General features: G+C 54.1%; 1 protein-coding gene across 1 annotated transcript; it reads left to right on the top strand.

Moving 5' to 3' along the window:
* The first annotated feature begins 298 nt into the window (after positions 1-298).
* KLC3 (kinesin light chain 3) lies at positions 299-22,217 on the top strand. Its single transcript, XM_060258326.1, has 12 exons — positions 299-626; positions 3,984-4,214; positions 4,566-4,644; positions 8,273-8,489; positions 11,551-11,638; positions 11,761-11,862; positions 13,833-14,006; positions 16,680-16,779; positions 16,939-16,982; positions 18,413-18,546; positions 18,685-18,751; positions 21,775-22,217. The coding sequence occupies exons 1-12, from the start codon at positions 321-323 to the stop codon at positions 21,850-21,852; spliced, it is 1,620 nt and encodes a 539-aa protein (XP_060114309.1). The 5' UTR covers positions 299-320; the 3' UTR covers positions 21,853-22,217.
* The last annotated feature ends 160 nt before the right edge of the window (positions 22,218-22,377 follow it).

Below are 22,377 nucleotides of genomic sequence, written 5' to 3'. Positions count from 1 at the left end.
GAATACGGATGGGGATTGATCAGTGGCCGGAGTAAAGCAGTCTCATGTGTGTTCGTGTTGTCTAATTCATAAATCCAGCACACAAAGAGAGCAGCATTTGAAAGCCCAGAGATTGCCGGTGGTGTCTCTGAGCATGTACAGAGTGTCTCGCTGTTCTGGGCAGAGGGGAAGGGCTTCCTCCTTAAAAGGGCAGAACTCTCCCTTCAGCTGGGCTTGACCTTGGCGCCTTTTCTTTCTCCCGTCAGAAGCAGCAAGTGGAAGGCGCCGTTCCCAGCACCCCCGGAAGTCTGCTCCTCAGCCTGGGGTGAGACCTCTACGCCATGTCCATCATGGTGGAAGCCGGAGAGGAGCAGTCGGGCCGGATGACGGCCGAGGGCATCATAGTGAACACGCGGCAGGTGATGAAAGGGCTGGAGGCCCTGCGGAACGAGAACCTGAGCATCCACCAGCGGCTCCAGGAGGCCTTGCGGAAGGAGCAACACCTCTGGAGCCAGAGGGAGGAGGTGGCCGCAGGAGCCGTGGACACCGAGGCTGTGGACTTGCAGGCCCTGGAGTTGCTGGAGGAGAAGCGCAACCTGGTGTGCAAGAGCCTGGAGGGGATTGAGCTGGGCATCGCAGAAGCTCAGGTACTGGGCGGGCAGCGATCGGCTGTGACATCACAGAGGGCTTTCTCCTAGCTGCTCAGGGGCAGGCTGCTGCAGGGTCCGTGTGGTCTTCTCAGGTTCTGTCAGGGAAGGTTCAGCTCCAAGGAGAGCATCACGTGGGTGGGGAGGCCAGACTCCAGGGGGGAGGGTGCTGGGGATCCCCTGAAATTACAGCTCATCTCCAGATCCCAGAGATCAGAGAAAAAAGCTGCTTTGGAGGGTGGACTCCGTGGCAAGATCCAGTGCTCCCTCTAAGCTGTGGGGTTTTATGAGCAAAAATTCTGTTTTGTGAGCTAATGGCATGAAAGTCAGGAGTGACTGCATCAATTAGAACATAAGAATATCAGAGAAGCCCTGTTGGATCAGGCCAGCGGCCCCTCCAGTCCAACACTCTGTGTCACACATAAGTGAAGCCATGTTGGATCAGGCCAGTGGCCCCTCCAGTCCAACACTCTGGGCGTTTTCGCACTTACCTTACGGCGGAGCGATGTCCCTCTTCACCGCGCAGCGTCTGCGCAGATTTCGCACTAATTGCTCCGCAGAACCTGGAAGAGCCGCAAAGTCCTGCGGCTTTTGCATCACAAATGTAAACCGCCAAAAACCAGTTTACATTTGCAACACAAAAGCCGCGGGACTTTGCAGCTCTTCCGGGTTCTGCGGAGCAATTAGTGCGAAATCCGCGCAGACGCTGCACGGTGAAGAGGGACGTCGCTCCGGCGTAAGGTAAGTGCGAAAACGCTCTAAATGTCACAGAAGAACATAAGAGAAGCCCTGTTGGATCTGGCCAGTGGCCCCTCCAGTCCAACACTCTGGGTCACACAGTGGCCAAAATATATATATTCTGTGTTGCAGTGTGGCTTATAGCCACTGATGAACCTCTGCTCCATATTTTTATCCAATTAGTTTGCTCTGGGGCCATTTTTCCTGAGCTAAGGCAAAAATGTGTGAGCTGGAGGCAGAAAACTGTGAGTTAGCTGACACTAACTCAGCTTCGAGGCAGCACTGCTGAGGTCCCTACCTTCCCAGGCTCCACGCCACAAACTCCAGGAATGCCTCAGCGTGGGGCTGGCACCCTGCGCCCCACCACCCCCACCTGCGGCCAGCTTTGCCCACGGGAGCGGGGAAGATGTGGGGCCAGAGGGCGGAGCCAGCAGTGAAGTCGGGGGGTGGGGGGGACGGGGATGTGGAGCTTGCTCTTTTGTTTTTCCATTATATCAGAGGATGTTCTTAACTTTCAAACCACGGGGTGGAAATGTTTTGAAGAATAAATGTGGAAAGAGGAGCAACTGAGAGCTGGAAGGAGACCCACTCCCTCTTCCGCCCTGGAGAGCCAGTCTTGTGTAGTGGTTAAGCGTGCGGACTCTTATCTGGGAGAACCGGGTTTGATTCCCCACTCCTCCACTTGCACCTGCTGAGATGGCCTTGGGTCAGCCAGAGCTCTCTTATCTGGGAGAACCGGGTGTGATTCCCCACTCCTCCACTTGCAGCTGCTGGAATGGCCTTGGGTCAGCCAGAGCTCTCTTATCTGGGAGAACCTGGTTTGATTCCCCACTCCTCCACTTGCAGCTGCTGGCATGGCCTTGGGTCAGCCAGAGCTCTCTTATCTGGGAGAACCTGGTTTGATTCCCCACTCCTCCACTTGCAGCTGCTGGAATGGCCTTGGGTCAGCCAGAGCTCTCTTATCTGGGAGAACCGGGTTTGATTCCCCACTCCTCCACTTGCAGCTGCTGGCATGGCCTTGGGTCAGCCAGAGCTCTCTTATCTGGGAGAACCTGGTTTGATTCCCCACTCCTCCACTTGCAGCTGCTGGAATGGCCTTGGGTCAGCCAGAGCTCTCTTATCTGGGAGAACCTGGTTTGATTCCCCTACTCCTCTACTTGCAGCTGCTGGAATGGCATTGGGTCAGCCAGAGCTCTCTTATCTGGGAGAACCGGGTTTGATTCCCCACTCCTCCACTTGCAGCTGCTGGAATGGCCTTGGGTCAGCCAGAGCTCTCTTATCTGGGAGAACCGGGTTTGATTCCCCACTCCTCCCCTTGCACCTGCTGGAATGGCCTTGGGTCAGCCAGAGCTCTCTTATCTGGGAGAACCGGGTTTGATTCCCCACTCCTCCACTTGCAGCTGCTGGAATGGCCTTGGGTCAGCCAGAGCTCTCTTATCTGGGAGAACCGGGTTGGATTCCCCACTCCTCCACTTGCAGCTGCTGGAATGGCCTTGGGTCAGCCAGAGCTCTCTTATCTGGGAGAACCTGGTTTGATTCCCCTATTCCTCTACTTGCAGCTGCTGGAATGGCATTGGGTCAGCCAGAGCTCTCTTATCTGGGAGAACCGGGTTTGATTCCCCACTCCTCCACTTGCAGCTGCTGGAATGGCCTTGGGTCAGCCAGAGCTCTCTTATCTGGGAGAACCGGGTTGGATTCCCCACTCCTCCACTTGCAGCTGCTGGAATGGCCTTGGGTCAGCCAGAGCTCTTGTAGGAGTTGTCCTTGAAAGGGCAGCTGCTGGGAGAGCCATCTCCAGCCCTACCCACCTCACAGGGTGTCTATTGTGGGGGAGGAAGGTAAAAGGACCAGGTTTGATTCCCCACTCCTCCACTTGCAGCTGCTAGCATGGTCTTGGGACAGCCATAGCTCTCATAGGAGTTGTCCTTGAAATGGCAGCTGCTGGGAGAGCCCTCTCAACCCCACCCACCTCACAGGGTGTCTGTTGTGGGGGGAGAAGATATAAGAGATTTTAACCACTGAGACTCTGAGATTCACAGTGGGGGGTGGTCTATATATTAGAGAGCCAGTTTGGTGTAGTGGCTAAGTGTGCGGACTCTTATCTGGGAGAACCAGGTTTGATTCCCCACTCTTCCACTTGCAGCTGCTAGGATGGCCTTGGGTCAGCCATAGCTCTGGCAGAGGTTGTCCTTGAAAGGGCAGTTTCTGTCAGAGCTCTCTCATCCCCACCCACCTCACATGGTGTCTGTTGTGGGGGGAGAAGATATAAGAGATTTTAACCACTGAGACTCTGAGATTCACAGTGGGGGGTGGTCTATATATTAGAGAGCCAGTTTGGTGTAGTGGTTAAGTGCGCAGACTCTTATCTGGGAGAACCGGGTTTAATTCCCCACTCCTCCACTTGCGGCTGTTGGAATGGCCTTGGGTCAGCCATAGCTCTGGCAGAGGTTGTCCTTGAAAGGGCAGCTGCTGTGAGAGCCCTCTCAGCCCACCCACCTGACAGGGTGTCTGTTGTGGGGGAAGGAGATAAAGGAGGAGATTGTGAGCCGCTCTGAGACTCTTCGGAGTGGAGGGCAGGATATAAATCCAATATCTTCTTCTTCCCCCTCCACCCCCCAGATGCTGATCGCGCTCTCCTCGCACATCGGGGCCCTGGAGGCCGAGAAGCAGAAGCTGCAGGCCCAAGTGAAGCGGCTCAACCAGGAGAACGTCTGGCTGCGGGACGAGTTGGCCGTCACCCAGGTGCGGCTGCAGCACAGCGAGGAGGCCGTGGCCCAGCTGGAGGAGGAGAAGAAGCACCTGGAGTTCCTGAACCAGCTCAAGCAGTACAACCCCAAAGGGGGGGAGCAGGTGAGGGCAGGGAGTCCCGTGACCTTCCCACTCCCGCCGGGGGAGGAGCTCCTTCCTGCACCCTTGTTGTCTTGGGACGCGCCTCCACGCCCAGTCTCAGAATCCAAATTATATTTGGGAACTTATCTCTGAGGTTGACGTGCAGGTTGATGTATTTTTTTTTAAAAAGAGCATGGCTTGATTTCTTGGGGAAGCGAAAAGTGTTGCAAGATGGGAAACTGGACACGGCCTGTGTGGCTGTGAGCTTCATTCTGCGTTCATGAGGTCTAGAAACTTGATTCTTAAAAAAGTAGACTGGCAGTGAAGGCGGCCCAGGGCTAGCCTCTTCCCTGTTCTGCTGTCTTTCCGCAGGCAGAGAAGGAGGATGTGGAGGACAGGAAGGACACCCTCTCTGCCCTTTTCCCAGGCGAAGACGATGACCAGCGACACGGTGCGTCTGGGGGCTGCGGTGACGCCCTGGGGTGGGGACAGTCTCCAGAGAGGTAGCAACTGGGAGCAGCGATCCCTTTGGAAGCGCTGCAGATTGCAGCTCAGCCCCAGGGGGAGGTGGTGGTAAAACTCAGCCCTCTGGAATACAAAATGGGGACCTGCCTCCTCCGGAGTCTGACCCTGAGCCTGCTTTGCTGGAGGTTGTCTGCATGGACTGGCACCTGCTCTCCAGCCTATCCTAGCTGGGAGTCCAGTTTGCCTTTTGCAGAAATGAGCGATCGCAGAGAAGTAGGACGGCCCGTCGGAGAGACCAGGTTTTCTCAGGGCATGTGCCAAGTGGGTGGGTTAGCGGCAGGTGGTTAGTTGAGCAGGGAGTAACTGTCTGCATCCACGCTTGTGGATAGAGAGAGTGGGAGAAGGTGGCTTAAGACAAGAACGGCTGGTTGCAAGAAGGAGGTGGCCCTTGGTTTGGTCTGTAGCAGCTCCGTGCCGAGGGGCTCTGGGAAAAGCCGTTGCGTAGCCCGAGACCCTGGAGAGCTGCTGGCAGTCTGAACAGACCGTGCTGGGCGAGGTGCGTGTGCCTCTGGGTAGAGGGGACCGTCGGCTGAGTTGAGCAGAAGAGAAGTCCCAGAACTGTCCCCCCTCCCTAGAATCATAGAATTAGAAGGGAACTCCAGGGAAGTCTAGTCCAATCCCCTGAACAATGCTGGAAACTCACAAATATCTCTCCCCCCACCTTCCCCCAAAAACCCACACCGAGTGATCCTTGCTCCAGGCCCAGAAGATGGCAAAAAACCCTCCAGGATCCCTGGGCAAACTGGCCTGGAGAAAAATGGCTGCCTGTTCCCAAAGAGGCGAACAGCATTTCCCTGGGTGTGTAAGAAAGAATTTAAGAACATAAGAGAAGCCATGTTGAATCAGGCCAATGGGCCCTCCAGTCCAACACTCTGGGTCACATAAGAACATAAGAGAAGCCATGTTGAATCAGGCCAATGGGCCCTCCAGTCCAACACTCTGGGTCACATAAGAACATAAGAGAAGCCATGTTGAATCAGGCCAATGGGCCCTCCAGTCCAACACTCTGGGTCACACAGTGGCCAAAAAGCCAGGCGCCATTAGGAGGTCCATCAGTGGGGCAAGGACACTAGAAGCCCTCCCACTGTGCCCCCCCAAGCACCAAGAATACAGAGCATCACTGCCCCAGACTTAAGAACATAAGAGAAGCCATGTTGGATCAGGCCAGTGGCCCATCCAGTCCAACACTCTGTGTCACAGAAGAACATAAGAGAAGCCCTGTTGGATCAGGCCAGTGGCCCATCCAGCCCAACACTCTGTGTCACAGAAGAACATAAGAGAAGCCATGCTGGATCAGGCCAGTGGCCCATCCAGCCCAACACTCTGTGTCACAGAAGAACATAAGAGAAGCCCTGTTGGATCAGGCCAGTGGCCCATCCAGCCCAACACTCTGTGTCACAGAAGAACATAAGAGAAGCCCTGTTGGATCAGGCCAGTGGCCCATCCAGCCCAACACTCTGTGTCACAGAAGAACATAAGAGAAGCCATGCTGGATCAGGCCAGTGGCCCATCCAGTCCAACACTCTGTGTCACATAAGAATATAAGAGAAGCCATGTTGGATCAGGCCAATGGCCCATCCAGTCCAACACTCTGTGCCCTACAGTGGCCAAAAAAACCCAGGTGCCATCAGGAGGTCCATCAGTGGGGCCAGGACACTAGAAGCCCTCCCACTGTGCCCCCCCCCCAGCACCAAGAATATACTTGGCATCCCTGCCCCAGACAGAGAGTTCCATCAATACCCTGTGGCTAATAGCCACTGATGGACCTCTGCTCCAGATGTTTATCCAGTCCCTGGAGAGCAAAACACAGAATAAAACACAAGCAGCAGGGCTAAACGTGGGCTTGCGCCTGAAGCGAGAGACGCCACCTTTGTGCCACGAGTGGGGCGAGGCCGTGAGAAAAGCTACCAGGTCTGCGACTGGAGGCCGGTCCCCCCTTCCCTCTGGCTTCTGAGCCTCTCTAAGCGTTCTGACCCTCGGGTCAGGGCAAGACGGTCTGGTCTGGGAGGAGCTGAGCAGCAGTTATCCGCCAGTAATCTCCTAATACCATTTCTGGGCACCGAAAAGAAGAGACACGATGCAGCTTCGTGCCTTCTCTCTCCCTGCCCCCTGCTCTGGCTGTGAAAGCCACTGGCGGATAGCATTCGTTAGGGTTGCCAGCCTCCAGTTGGTACTTGGAGACCTGCTGGAATTCCAAGCTACAGAGTTCATATCACTCGGAGAAAAAGCCTACTCTGGAGGGTGGAGACTTGCTGGATCAGACCAGGGAGGGTCCTCTGGAGGGCCAACAACAGGGCAGAGAGGCCGAGGCCTTCCCCTGAGAAGAACATCAGAAGAGCCCTGCTGGATCAGACCAGGGAGGGTCCATCTAGTCCAGCTTCCTGCCTCACACAGTGGCCAACCAGTTCCTCTGGAGGGCCAACAACAGGGCAGAGAGGCCGAGGCCTTCCCCTGAGAAGAACATCAGAAGAGCCCTGCTGGATCAGACCAGGGAGGGTCCATCTAGTCCAGCTTCCTGCCTCACACAGTGGCCAACCAGTTCCTCTGGAGGGCCAACAACAGGGCAGAGAGGCCGAGGCCTTCCCCTGAGAAGAACATCAGAAGAGCCCTGCTGGATCAGACCAGGGAGGGTCCATCTAGTCCAGCTTCCTGCCTCACACAGTGGCCAACCAGTTCCTCTGGAGGGCCAACAACAGGGCAGAGAGGCCGAGGCCTTCCCCTGAGAAGAACATCAGAAGAGCCCTGCTGGGTCAGACCAGGGAGGGTGCATCTAGTCCAGCCTCCCGTCTTACACAGAGGCCAACCAGTTCCTCTGGAGGGCCAACAGCAGGGCAGAGAGGCCGAGGCCTTCCCCTGAGAAGAACATCAGAATAGCCCTGCTGGGTCAGACCAGGGAGGGTCCATCTAGTCCAGCCTCCTGTCTCACACAGTGGCCACCCAGTTCCTCTGGAGGGCCAACAACAGGGCAGAGAGGCCGAGGCCTTCCCCTGAGAAGAACATCAGAAGAGCCCTGCTGGATCAGACCAGGGAGGGTCCATCTAGTCCAGCTTCCTGCCTCACACAGTGGCCAACCAGTTCCTCTGGAGGGCCAACAACAGGGCAGAGAGGCCGAGGCCTTCCCCTGAGAAGAACATCAGAAGAGCCCTGCTGGGTCAGACCAGGGAGGGTGCATCTAGTCCAGCCTCCCGTCTTACACAGAGGCCAACCAGTTCCTCTGGAGGGCCAACAGCAGGGCAGAGAGGCCGAGGCCTTCCCCTGAGAAGAACATCAGAAGAGCCCTGCTGGGTCAGACCAGTGAGGGTCCATCCAGTCCAGCCTCCTGTCTCACACAGAGGCCAGTCCAATAAGGCCCCTCCCCTGTTCGAATCCCGCCCACTCCAGGCTCCACCCCCAAATTCTTGAAATCCCCCAACCCTTTGGAAAGGAAGCATCCCCCTGCTTTTCTCTGCAGATCTGGAAGCCTGCCAGGTGCAAAGAGGAGCGTTCCCGTCTTCTGGGATCCCGGAGGTGCTGGTGCTCAATTTTCACCCCACTTTGGGTGCCTCTTTCCCCAGGGAGCCCGAGCCCGAGTGCGGCCGCTCAGCAAGGCGGGTACGAGATCCCGGCACGCCTCCGGACCCTCCACAACTTAGTCATCCAGTACGCCTCGCAGGGGCGCTATGAAGTGGCTGTGCCCCTTTGCAAGCAGGCGCTGGAGGACCTGGAGAAGAGCTCTGGGCACAGCCACCCGGACGTCGCCACCATGCTGAATATCTTGGCCCTGGTGTACCGGTGAGATGCCTTGTGCCGGGAGGGGCCCGAGCGCTTTGTCTTTGCGGTCCTCGCAGCCTTGCAGAACTGCTTCGGGGGGGGGGGGGGTTGAGAAAGAAGCACCGAATTGGGCAGAGGGTTGACACATGTGCGCGAACACACAGGAAGTTGCAGTGTACTGAACCAAAACATCAGTCCAACAAGGTCGGTCTTGTTTATACAAAATGGCAGCAACTCATAAAGACATAAGAAGAGGTCCATCTAGTCGAGCCTCCTGTTTCACACAGGGGCCAACCACTTCCTCTGGAGAGCCAACAACAAGGCAGAGAGGCTGAGGCCTTCCCCTGAGAAGAACATCAGAAGAGCCCTGCTAGGTCAGACCAGGGAGGGTCCATCTAGTCCTGCCTCATACAGGGGCCAACCAGTTCCTCTGGAAGGCCAACAACAGGGCAGAAAGGCCGAGGCCTTCCCCTGAGAAGAACACCAGAAGAGCCCTGCTGGGTCAGACCAGTGAGGGTCCACCTAGTCCAGCCTCCTGTCTCACACAGTGGCCAGTCAGTTCTTCTGGTGGGCCAACAATAGGGCAGAGAAGGACATCAGAAGAAGATGATATTGGATTTATATCCCGCCCTCCACTCCGTAGAGTCTCAGAGCGGCCCACAATCTCCTTTGCCTTCCTCCCCCACAACAGACACCCTGTGAGGTGGGTGGGGCTGAGAGGGCTCTCACAGCAGCTGCCCTTTCAAGGACAACCTCTGCCAGGGCTATGGCTAACCCAAGGCCATTCCAGATGGTGCAAGTGGAGGAGTGGGGAATCAAACCGGGTTCTCCCAGAGAAGAGTCCTCACACTTAACCACTATGGCTGACCCAAGGCCGTTCCAGCAGGTGCAAGTGGAGGAGTGGGGAATCAAACCCGGCTCTCCCTGATAAGAGTCCATGCACTTAACCACTACACCAAACTGGCTGTCCCTGCTGGATCAGACCAGTTCCTTTGGAGGGCCAATGACATGTCATAGAGGCCAAGGCCTTCTCCTGATGTTGCCTCTTGGCTCTGGGACTCAGAGGTTTAGGGCCTCTCAGCCACCAGGGCTAGTAGCCACTGATAGATCTGTCCTCCATGAATGTATCTAATCCCCTTTTAAAGTCATTTATTTCTGTGGCCATCACTTAATCGCCTGGCAGCAAATTACGCATTTTAATCACTCTCTTCAGGGTCTCAAGTGCACAAAGGTCTTTCCCATCACCTGCTATTGTCTTCCTAGCTGGAGGTTGAATCTGGATCCTTCTGCATGCCAAGCAGATGCTCTCCTCTCTGCAGGGTCTCAGGCTGAGGTCTTTCCCATCCCCTCCTGCCTGGTCCTTGCTGATGGGGATTGAACCTGGGACCTTCTGCATGCCAAACAAAGACTCTACCCACTGCTCCACATGCACCTGCTGGAGTGACCTTGCTTCAGTCATAACTCTCTCAGAGCTGTTCTCAACAAGCGCAGCGAAAGAGCTCTCTCAGCACCACCTACCTCACAGGGTGTCCGTTGCGGGGGGAAGGAAGTCACTCTGAGTGAAGGGTGAGATATGAATCCAGTCTCCTCCTCCTCTTTCTTGAACTAGCTGAAATTCTGGAGAGACGAAAGCTAAGTTTGTTGCTGAAAGATTTAAGTAAATAAGCATGAGCAGAATTCCACCATTCGCCTCTGAGACCCATTAGAGCTGCTGCAAGCCGGGGCGGACATAGAATCGTAGAATCATAGAGTTGGAAGGGACCTCCACGGTCATCTAGGCCAGGGGTGGCCAACGGTAGTTCTCCAGATGTTTTTTGCCTACAACTCCCATCAGCCCTGGCCAGCATGGCCAATGGCTGGGGCTGATGGGAGTTGTAGGCAAAAAAAAATCTGGAGAGCTACCGTTGGCCACCCCTGAAGTCCAACCCCCTGCACAATGTAGGAAATTCACAAACCCCTCCCCCTAAATTCACAGGATCCACATTGCTGTCAGATGGCCATTCAGCGTCTGTTGAAAAACCTCCAAGGAAGGAGAGCCCATCACCTCCCGAGGAAGCCTGTGGAAACTTAGAATCCTAGAGTTGGAAGGGATCTCCAGGGTCATCTAGTCCAACCCCCTGCACAATGCAGGAAACTCACAGACACCTCCCCCTAAATTCACAGGATCCACATTGCTGTCAGATGGCCATCTAGCCTCTGTTTAAAAACCTCCAAGGAAGAAGAGCCCACCACCTCCCGAGGGAGTCTGTTCCACTGAGGAATCGCTCTAACAGTCAGGAAGTTCTTCCTAACGTTGAGCCGGAAACTTTTGATTTAATTTCAACCCACTGGTTCTGGTCCTACCTTCTGGGGCCACAGAAAACAATTCCACCCCATCATCTATAGGACAGCCCTTCAAGTACTTGAAGATGGTGATCCTATCACCTCTCAGCCGCCTCCTCTCCAAGCTAAACATCCCCAGCTCCTTCAACCTTTCCTCCTAGGACTTGGTCTCCAGACCCCTCACCCTCCTCTGGACCCGTTCCAGCTTGTCTATATCCATCTTAAAATGTGGTGCCCAAAACTGAACATAGTACTCCAGGTGAGGTCTTACCAGAGTAGAGTAAAGCGATGCCATCACATCACGTGATCTGGACACTAGACTTCTGTTGATACAGCCCAAAATTGCATTGGCCTTTTTTAGCCACCGCGTCACACTGCTGACTCATGTTCACACTGTTGACTCATGACTGCGTTAAATGAATTGCATGGTCTCACTCTGCAACTTCCTGTGCTGATTCTGTTGAGTTATTTTAAAAGTAGTAGATGTTAACAAGGCAGTGAAACCCTGGCTTTCTGTCCAGGTTTGAAATCTTAAAAAACATAGGCAGCAAGGAATGCAAAGAGAAAGCAGGGATCCCAGGAATCCACAACCCCAATGTTTTTTTTCTGCCCCAGAGGCAGTGGGTCAGCTCCTCTCCACCCCCTCAGGCCCCGTCCCAGAAATCTGTGGGGGTCCCCATTGGGTGGCCTCCTGGGGGCTTCCCTTCTCCAACAGCAAGCTGAGGCGTGTTTTGCTTTATCGCTTCTGCTTGCTTTGCAGGGACCAAAACAAGTACAAGGAAGCCACAGACCTTCTGAACGACGCCCTCGACATTCGGGAACAGACCCTGGGGGTGGAGCACCCTGCGGTGAGTGGCCATTTTGTGTCTGGCTCCGCCTCCTCCAGCGGCCATTTTGTGGCTGTATCAGAATTCCAAAGGTGCTCACAGACTCCAAACGGCCTCACTGGTGTCCTCTCTCTTCCCGGCAGGTGGCTGCCACTCTCAACAACCTGGCTGTGCTCTACGGCAAGCGTGGGAAATACACGGAGGCAGAACCGCTCTGCAAACGGGCCTTGGAGATCCGTGAGAAGGTAGAGACCCCTCCCAGCCTCGGACGCAAAGCACTGTGGGTGTTCTGAGGCAAAGAAGCTGTCTTATGTGCCCAGTTTGAAATGGGGTGTCTGTCAAGGCACTCTGAAAGACAGATGGGTCCTTGTTTCATTAGCCCGCTCTCATTAAATCTGGGAAGCTTAGGGTCAGTCCTAGCCAGTATTTGGACGGGCGACCTCCGAGGAAGCCCAGAGTCGCTACACAGAGGCATGCAATGGGCAACCACCTCTGAATGGCTCTTGCCTTGAAAACGCTTTGGGGTCACTGTCAGTGTTCCCTCTAAGTGCGTTAGCGTGAGCTTGCTCACAGATTTTTAGCCTTTAGCTCACACCTTTTTGTCTGGGCTCAGGAAGGATGACTCCAGAGCCCAGCAATTAATGCAGCAGCTCACAGTTTTAATGCTCAGGAAGAATGGTCCCAAAGCAAGCTAATGTATGAAGTAACTCACAACTTTAATGCCAGTAGCTCCCGAAGTAGAATTTTTGTTCCCAAGAGTCTGCAGCTTAGAGGGGACATCGGTCACTGTGAGTCAGCTGCATCTTGATAGCATTCCCCCACCCCACCCAACGCCACCAGTTCTTTTAGTGTAGAAGTGTGGAAAGGTTATTTTTCTTGTACTTATGCAGTACGTCCAAAGGTACTCTAAAATGGGGCCAACTCATCCAGGTTTGTGGGAGGCTGCCTTGTGCATTTTGTAAGGGCCGGGCAAAGCCGGAAAACCTGCTGCAAGGAGCAAGCGGTCGAAGTCTGTCACAGATGCACGAGCCCAGAGATTTCCCTGCCCAAAACCCCTTTAATTTGGCTCAGGGCACTGAAGGGGAGAGGGAAGAAGATATTGGATTTATATCCCGCCCTCCACTCCGAAGAGTCTCAGAGCGGCTCACAATCTTCTTTACCTTCCTTCCCCACAACACACACCCTGTGAGGTAGATGAAGATATTGGATTTATATCCCGCCCTCCACTCCGAAGAGTCTCAGAGCGGCTCACAATCTTCTTTACCTTCCTCCCCCACAACAGACACCCTGTGAGGTAGATGAAGATATTGGATTTATATCCCGCCCTCCACTCCGAAGAGTCTCAGAGCGGCTCACAATCTCCTTTACCTTCCTTCCCCACAACAGACACCCTGTGAAGTAGATGAAGATATTGGATTTATATCCCACCCTTCACTCCGAAGACTCTCAGAGCGGCTCACAATCTCCTTTACCTCCCCCCCCCCCACAACAGACACCCTGTGAGGTAGATGAAGATATGGATTTATATCCCGCCCTCCACTCCGAAGACTCTCAGAGCGGCTCACAATCTCCTTTATCTTCCTTCCCCACAACAGACACCCTGTGAGGTAGATGAAGATATTGGATTTATATGCCGCCCTCCACTCCGAAGAGTCTCAGAGTGGCTCACAATCTCCTTTCCCTTCCTCCCCCACAACAGACACCCTGTGAGGTGGGTGGGGCTGGAGAAGGCTCTCACAGCAACTTCCCTTTCAAGGACAGAGTCTCAGAGCGGCCTACAATCTCCTTTTCCTTCCTCCCCCACAACAGACACCGTGAGGCAGGTGGGGCTGAGAGGGCTCTCCCAGAAACTGCCCTTTCAAGGACAGTCTCAGAGAGGCCTACAGTCTCCTTTACTTTCCTCTCCCACAACAGACACCCTGTGAGGTGGGTGGGGCCGGAGAGGGCTTTCACAGCAGCTGCCCTTTCAAGGACAACCTTTGCCAGAGCTATGGCTGACCCAAGGCCATTCCAGCTGCTGCAAGTGGAAGAGTGTGGAATCAAACCCGGTTCTCCCAGATAAGAGTCCGCACACTTAACCACCACACCAAACTGACTCTTCTCTTATGAAGAAGAAGACTGCAGATTTATACCCTGCTGTTCTCTCTGAATCAGAGTCTCAAAGTGGCTTAGAGAGGTCCTTTTCTGCATTGCCTGCCTTTTCTCACCCGGTCAGGTGTTGGGGATGGATCACCCGGATGTGGCCAAGCAGCTGAACAACCTGGCCCTCCTGTGCCAGAACCAGGGCAAGTTTGAGGAAGTGGAGCAATACTACCTTCGGGCTCTCCGCATCTACCAGACCCAGCTGGGCCCCGACGACCCCAACGTGGCCAAAACCAAGAATAACCTGGTGAGGCCAGGAGGGCACGAAGCTGCGCATTGTTCTGCTAGTCTTTAGAATATAACAGATGTTCTGCTAGAGAGCTTTTGAATGATCCAAACACTCACTGTTCGTTATGTTATCCTTACGACAGTGATGTAAGGTGGGCAGGTAATATTGCACACACACACACCCCGATTAGGGTTGCCAAGTGCAATTCAAGAAATATCTGGGGACTTTGGGGGTGGAGCCAGGAGACTTTGGGGGTGGAGCCAGGAGACTTTGGGGGGTGGAGCCAAGATCACGGCTGCGACAAGCATAATTGAACTCCAGAGGGAGTTCTGGCCGTCACATTTAAAGGGACCGCACACCTTTTGAATGCCTTCCTTCCATAGGAAGTAATGAAGGATAGGGGCACCTTTTAGGGCTCATAGAATTGGACCCCCTAGTCCAATCTTTTTGAAACTCGGGGGGAATTTTGGGGAGGGACACTAGATGCTATACTGAAAATTTGGTGCCTCTACCCCAAAAAGCCCTCCCAGATACCTGCGGATCAATTCTTCATTATTTCCTATGGGAATAAATCTCTATAGGGAATAACAGAGTTCCCAGCAGACATTTCCCTCCCCCCCCCCCGCTTTCTAACGACCCTGAAGCGGGGGGAGGGCCTCCAAACCGGGGGATCCCCTGCCCCCACCTGGGGATTGGCAACTCTAACCCCGATGCATTGTCCTGACCTGGGAAACCCGGGCTAGTCCATTCGTATCAGATCTCAGAAGCTAAGCCGGGTTAGCCCTGGTTAGTCCTTAAGTGGGAGACCACTATGAAAGTCCAGAGCAGGGCTGGCCAAACTTGCTTAACATAAAAGCCGCATAAAATACACTTCAGATGTTTGAGAGCCGCAAGACATGAACATCATATGTTGGAGGGAGGCAGGGAGGAAAGGAGGGAGGGGGGAGGAAGGAAGGAAAGAAAGAAAGAAAGAAAAAGAAAATAGATGGGGGAAAGGAGGGAGAGGTGAAAAGAAAGCCATTTTAACTTTAAACGCATTCTCCAAACTGCCAGCTGGCTTGGCTTGGAGAAGTGATTTAAAGAGAGAAATGCCGTCTCCAAGCCGGCCAACAGGGCTGTGGGGGCTTCAAGAGCCACCCAGTATGTGGGAAAGAGCCAGTTTGGACACCCCTGGTCCAGGGTCACTATACAGGGGGGGGCAATGGCTAACCCCCTCTGAACGTCTCCTGTCTTGAAAACCCTGGGGCAGGGGTGGGGAACCTCCGTCCCGAAGGCCGTATGTGGCCCTTGAGGTGACTTGGTGTGGCCCTCGGGGACTGCTGGGCCGAACCGAGCCATGTGGCAGCCTCCCTGGGGCCTCGCTGGCCAGCAAGGATCATGGGGCCCAGCTGCGCTGTGCAGCAGCCTCCCCAGGGGCAGGCAGGGATCACAGGGCCCAGATGTACTGTGCAGCAGGCTCCCTGGGGCCTGGCCGGCCAGGCAGAATTGCTGCAGGGCCTGGAAAAGTGACTGCCACAGTTCAGTTGGCACTTGATTATCCCAGAAGGTGTGGCCTAATATGCTAATGAGTGTGTGACCTAATATGCTAATATTAGGGGATGTGGTCTAATATGCTACTGAGTTCCTGCTGGGCTTTTTCTACAAAAAAGCCCTGGACTTATGCATTTGCCTAGGGCGGTGGACCGGGTGTGTGTGGGGTGTGTGTGTGTGTATGTGCCAGATTAGGCTCTCCCCACATGACTTCAAATAGAAAAACAATTATTTGCATTAATTTTGCCGGCCTGAATGGTTCTTCCTTGGCGGAGCACTGTTTTTTAAGTTGATACTTTTTTATGGCCCACAAATGATGTTATAAATATCCATATGGCCCTTGGCAGAAAAAAGGTTCCCCACCCCTGCCCTACGGGGTCACCCTAAGTCAGCTGTGATTTGATAGCCCTTTCCATCACCCCCAAGACCAGCTACTAAAGTCATAGCAGAGGCAGCATTTGAACTGGGGACTCTGGGCCTGTGGACCTTCCTGATATGCCGAGTTTCATCTTATTAATTGTTCAAAACCAGAACAAAAAAACCCAATCTGACAAAATACTAGAATAAAGTTGGATTCCAGTTTTATTCAGAATGAAAGCTTTCGTGTGCATGCACACTTCATAGAATCCTAGAATCCTAGAGTTGGAAGGGACCTCTGGAGTCATCTAGTCCAACCCCCTGCACAAGGCAGGAAACTCACAAACACCTCCCCCTAAATTCACAGGATCCTCATTGCTGCCAGATGGCCATCTAGCCACTTCGTCAGACAATGAAACGGGCTACAGTGAGCAGGACTACATATAGCTGGTGGGCAGTGGTTAACAAAATACTGTAAGGCAGGGGTGGCCAACGGTAGCTCTCCAGGTGTTTTTTTTTGCCTACAACTCCCATCAGCCCCAGCCAGCATGGCCAATGGCTGGGGCTGATGGGAGTTGTAGGCAAAAAACATCTGGAAAGCTACAGTTGGCCACCCCTGCTGTAACGGATAAAGAGCAGCGGGATGTGTGGCTAGATACAGCTGTTTCAGGAGTGCTCAGAATAAAGGCCCTGCAGGCCTCTGTTTTTCTGGGAGGGGTCTCTGGCAGGGGGGGTCCCACTGGCTGGGGGGGGGTGTCTCACCCTCATGAACAGTAAGAAGCCCACTTTCTTCTCTCTTGCCAGGCCAATGCATACCTGAAGCAAGGCAAGTACCAGCAGGCGGAGGAGTTGTACAAGGAGATCCTGTCCACTCAAGACCTGGAGCTGGCCGCCAGGCGAGGCGGTAAGAGGCCCGGCTCCCCTCCCTTTGGCTGGTCCCTGCTGCCCGCTTCCCCCAAGAAGGGCCGAGGGAGCCTCCGGAAGAGAAGTCTCTCCTTCGCGGACACCGCTTAGCTGTGCGGGCCTCTGACTTCTTTTTCTCTCCCCCACCCCATTTGTTCAGAGGAGAGCAGAACGCGTGCAGGAACAGAGGGGCAGCCAGATCCGGTAAGGGCCAAAACGGGAGCTGCTTTTGAGGGGGGGGGGGTTGGCTCGGGGAGGGCGTTGTGTCTCAGGGGAAGAGCCTGTGCTTGGCATGCAGAAGGTCCCAGGTTCAATTCCCGGCATCTCCAGTTCAAAAGGGCCAGGCAGGAGGTGATGGGAAGGACCTCAGCCTGAGACCCTGGAGAGCTTAGGAGGAGGCTGTGGCTCAGTAGCAGAGCCTCTGCTTGGCATGCAGAAGGTCCCAGGTTCAATTCCCGGCATCTCCAGTTCAAAAGGGCCAGGCAGGAGGTGATGGGAAGGACCTCAGCCTGAGACCCTGGAGAGCTTAGGAGGAGGCTGTGGCTCAGTAGCAGAGCCTCTGCTTGGCATGCAGAAGGTCCCAGGTTCAATTCCCGGCATCTCCAGTTCAAAAGGGCCAGGCAGGAGGTGATGGAAAAGACCTCAGCCTGAGATCCTGGAGAGCCATGAAGTGGGGCTGTGGCTCAGTGGGCAGAGCCTCTGCTTGGCATGCAGAAGGTGCCAGGTTCAATCCCCGGCACCTTCAGTGAAAAGAACCAGTCAGTAAATGACATGAAAGACCTTTTCTGTCTGAGACCCTGGAGAGCTGCTGCCAGGCTGAGTAGACAGTACTGACCTTGATAGACTGATTCAGTAGAAGGCAGCTTTGTGTGTTCAAGTGTATGAGTCTTTAAAAAGTAACAGGGAGGGCCGATGGCTCAGTGGAAGAGCCTGTGCTTGGCATGCAGAAGGTCCCAGGTTCAATCCCCGGCATCTCCAGTTGGAAGGACCAGGCAGGAGGTGATGTGAAAGACCTCTACCTGAGAGTCTGGAGAGCAGCTGCCGGTCTGAGTAGACAATACTGATCTTGATTCAGTAGAAGGCAGCTTCATGTGTTCACCTCCTGTTTGGGGAGGAGCCATGGCTCAGTGGAAGAGCCTCTGCTTGGCATGCAGAAGGTCCCAGGTTCAATCCCCACCATCTCCAGTTCAAAGGGGCCAGGCAGGAGGTGATGGGAAGGACCTCAGCCTGAGACCCTGGAGAGCTTAGGAGGAGGCTGTGGCTCAGTAGCAGAGCCTCTGCTTGGCATGCAGAAGGTCCCAGGTTCAATCCCCAGCATCTCCACTTAAAAAGGACGAGGCAGCAGGGGATGGGAAGGACCTTTGCCCAAGACTCTGGAGAGCGGCTGCCAGTCTGAGTAGACAAGACTGCTGAGTAGATCAAAGGGGGGGGGATCTGATTCAGAAGACAGCTTCATGTGGCTCAGTGCTAGAGTAGGAGTTTAGCATGAAGAAAGTCCCAGGTCTGATTCGGTATCAGGCAACTTCATGTGTGACACTTGTTGCGTCCCCTTCCTTGCTTTTATTCTTGGGCTTGGGAGGGGGCGTCTCTTGCCTGCTCACCAGGCCCCCTCTTGCCTCCCTGCCCCCTTCTAGGATGCTCCGGGCCACTTCCGGCGCAGCAGCTCCTTCTCCCGGTTCCGTGAGTCGATCAAGCGCGGCAGCGAGAAGCTGGTCTCCAAACTCAAAGGGGAAGGGGTCCGGCGTGGCCCCCTCCCCCCTCCCCCAGGGTGAGTACCTGCCAGTCCCAGTCTGTGCCTTCCCCGGCTGTGACAAGCGTCACATGGGGGAAGGGGGGGAAGGCTAGCCGCTGCGTGAAGACAAGACGGTGGTCTGATCCAACCAGGCTCTTCTTGTGTCTCTGGCAGGTTGAAACGGGCCACGTCTCTCAACGTCCTGCACGTGGGCGAGAGGACAGCTGCTGTGTCTCCCACAGTGAGTCTGGGGCAAAGGAGGGGCTGTCTCTGGCCATGCAGGAGGAGTGTTCTGGAGGGGGGGGGCAGGAGGCACTCAATGCAAGGCCCCCTCCTGTTCCTCCCAAGGTGGCTGGGCCGTGGAGTAGTCTGGCAGCGCTGGAGAGGGTGGGCGTTTGGTTACAGCTGAAATGGTTTCTGCAAGGCAGGTTCCAGAGTTTGTGAGACCCTTGGCAGGGTCCCGGGGACCCCCTTCCCACCCCCTCGCCCCCTGCCTGCAGCCTTTTCTCAGACGATGGGCAATGACAAAGAAAGGTTAAAACGCTTGGGGCTCTTTAGCTTGGAGAAACATAAACTGAGGGGATGACATGAGAGAGGTTTGCAAGATTATGGGCGGGATAGAGAAGGTAGAGAAAGAAGTCCTTTTCTCCCTTTCTCACAATACGAGAACTGTGGACATTCAATGAAATTGCTCAGCAGCCAGGTTAGAACAGATAAAAGGAAGTCCTTCTTCACCCAAAGGGTGATTAACTTGTGGAACTCACTGCCACAGGAGGTGGTGGCGGCTACAAGCATAGCCAGCCTTAAGAGGGGATTGGAAAAACATCTGGAGCAGAGGTCCATCAGTGGCTATTAGCCACAGCATATTGTTAGAACTCTCTGTCTGGGGCAATGATGCTCTGAATTCTTGGTGCTTGGGGGGGGCACAGTGGGAGGGCTTCTAAGCCCACTGATTGACCTCCTGATGGCACCTGGATTTTTTGTCCACTGTGTGACACAGAGCGTTGGGACTGGATGGGCCCTTGGCCTGATCCAACATGGCTTCTCTTATGTCTGGGGCAGTGATGCTCTGTCTTCTTGGTGCTTGGGGGGGGGGGGCACAGTGGGAGGGCTTCTAGTGTCCTGGCCCACTGATGGACCTCCTGATGGCAGCTGGGTTTTTTGTCCACTGTGTGACACAGAGTGCTGGACTCGGTGGGCCATCGGCCTGATCCAACATAGCTTCTCTTATGTTCTTAATGTAAGCAGCTGGGAGCAGAGCCCTCAGCAAGCAACTGGCAGGGAATGGCCATTTAGGGGTGCCATCAGCAGAAGGCCCCCCCAGAAGCCCTACCCTGAGTCAGGGGAAATGGAGGCTCATTGCTTTGTTCAGAGAGCCAAGCAGAGTAGCAGGACCCCCAGAAGGAGGGCCAGGAGTCCAGGTGGCACCCCAAGGGGGCGGGGTCCTGAGACAGCCTCAGCTGTCCAGCCCTGAGGACTAGAAACTTGGGAGCGGGTAGCCCCACTGAAGCCCCCTGCCTCTTCTTTCCCCCACAGGAAACAACAACAATGTACAAAACATGCAATAAATATATATACGAGTACCGGGTCAGATTCAAGGTTTTGGTTGTGACCTTTAAGGCCTTGAGTGGTCTGGGACCGATGTGTCTATGGGACCGCCTCCTCCACTATGTCCCTGGAAGAGCGTTGTGCTCCAGTAGTCGAAATCTGCTGGTTGTCCCTGGCCCGAAAGAGGTCCGGGTGTCCTCAACAAGAGCCAGGGCCTTTTTAGTCCTGACCCCGACTTGGTGGAACACTCTGCCAGAAGACATCAGGGCCCCGCGAGATCTTTTAGTTTCGCAGAGCCTGTAAGGCAGAGATGTTCTGCCAAACCTTTGCATGAGGACAGCGATGGTTGCCGGGCTGGCACCTTTTTCTTCCCCACCCCCTCATGGCGGGATCCCCCCACCCCCGATGTGATCCAATAACTGAATAAGAGCACTTTAAAGACGCCTTCAGGGTTTGTAATTTTTAATGTAATTGATTATATATATATATTAATGTAACTTGATATTACTGTTGTACATCGCCCTGAGCCTGGTGCTGGTCAGGATAGGGCGATTCATCAAATATAATAAATAATAATAATATAAAGTTTCTCTCATTTGTCTCTGTTTGTTTCCAGTAATACCGAATACTCAGCATATGAAAATATCTCACAAAAGGAGAGGATCCACAAAACTTTTAAGTGTCCAGAGGACATTAAGTCCTTCACACTTCTTGCTCAGTTCAAATTTCCAATAGGATTAAGTGGTCATAGTTGACGTCTAGAAGAAAAATGGAGCAGACTGGCTCTTCGAGGAAGCATTTCCTGCAAAACGTGATCTAAGTTGACGGGCACGGAGCCGGGATTTGTATGGAATCTGGACACCACACAGAATTGAACAAGAAGTGTAAAGGACTGAATATCCTCTGGATATTTAAAGTTTTGTGGATCCTCTCCCTTTGTGAGATATTTCTGTATACTGTGTATCTGGTATTATTGGAAACCAACAGAGACAAAGAAGACTTTATATATACGTATTTTTTATTGCATGTTTTGTACACAGTTGTTGTACACAGTTGTTGTTTTCTGCTATATACTGTGTTGCCGCTTTTGTGAGGTGTCTCTTCTTATGAGGTGTGTCTGCGTTGCCACTTTTCTGAGGTTTGTCTGAGAGCCAGTTTGGTGTAGTGGTTAAGTGCACGGACTCTTTTCTGGGAGAACCGGGTTTGATTTCCCACTCCTCCACTTGCACCTGCTGGAATGGCCTTGGGTCAGCCATAGCTCTGGCAGAGGTTGTCCTTGAAAGGGCAGCTGCTGTGAGAGCCAATTTGGTGTAGTGGTTAAGTGCACAGACTCTTTTCTGGGAGAACTGGGTTTGATTTCCCACTCCTCCGCTTGCACCTGCTGGAATGGCCTTGGGTCAGCCATAGCTCTGGCAGGGTTGTCCTTGAAAGGGCAGCTGCTGTGAGAGCCAGTTTGGTGTAGTGGTTAAGTGCACAGACTCTTTTCTGGGAGAACAGGGTTTGATTCCCCACTCCTCCGCTTGCTGGAATGGCCTTGGGGCAGCCATAGCTCTGGCAGAGGTTGTCCTTGAAAGGGCAGCTGCTGTGAGAGTTCTCTCAGCCCCACCCGCTTCACAGGGTGTCTGTTGTGGGGGGAGAAGGTATAGGAGATTGTAAGTCGCTCTGAGTCTCTAGAAGGGTGGGGTATAAAATCTGCAATTCTTCTTTCCCCCACAGCAGCCCAGCCGGCCCCTGACTGACTCACGCAGCCTGAGTTCCAGTAGCCAGAACCTCCTGCACAGCAACTCTCCCTAGGATCGGGCGGGCCGGCCCCTGCCTTTGCCTTGCCACCAGCGACCGGCCCGGAGATCTAGTCTCTCACCCCCACCTGGCACCGGTGCCCACAGCATGGCTCTTCGCTTCCAGCTCCGGCCTGCAGGAAGAGAGCCCCAGAGGGGGGGACTCTGCTGCTACCGGCAGCTGCTGCTTCTCAGGAAGGGGGGGGGGGATCCAGCAAAGGACTCTGTTGCCCTCCTGGGCTGCCTTCGACTCTGCATATTCTCCACTGATTTGCACTCTTGTCCCCAACAAAATTTTGGCTGCTGTAGCTGTCCAAAAAGCCACTATTTATGCAACTGGGGCTATGCTTCCCTCCCCACCAATAAAGATGGTTGGAATTAGATGGTGGAGGCTGTCTCTCTCGGGCTACACTTAGAGGAGGCGGCTGAGAGGTGATCTGATCGTCATCTTCAAGGACGTGAAGGGCTGTCGTATAGAGGATGGTGTGGAATTGTTTTCTGTGGCCCCAGAAAGTTGGACCAGAACCAACGGGTTGAAATT

The sequence above is a fragment of the Heteronotia binoei genome, chromosome 17 (assembly GCF_032191835.1).
Source record: "Heteronotia binoei isolate CCM8104 ecotype False Entrance Well chromosome 17, APGP_CSIRO_Hbin_v1, whole genome shotgun sequence".
NCBI lineage: Eukaryota > Metazoa > Chordata > Lepidosauria > Squamata > Gekkonidae > Heteronotia > Heteronotia binoei.
Note: the sequence above shows the minus strand (reverse complement) of the source record. Positions and strands in the feature narration are given on the sequence as shown.

Coding starts and splice junctions, on each gene's coding strand:
- KLC3 (XM_060258326.1), top strand. CDS start 321: ATGTCCATCATGGTGGAAGCCGGAGAGGAGCAGTCGGGCCGGATGACG. Junction 14,007..16,679: donor CCAAAACCAAGAATAACCTG/GTGAGGCCAGGA, acceptor CTCTCTTGCCAG/GCCAATGCATACCTGAAGCA. Junction 16,780..16,938: donor GCTGGCCGCCAGGCGAGGCG/GTAAGAGGCCCG, acceptor CCATTTGTTCAG/AGGAGAGCAGAACGCGTGCA.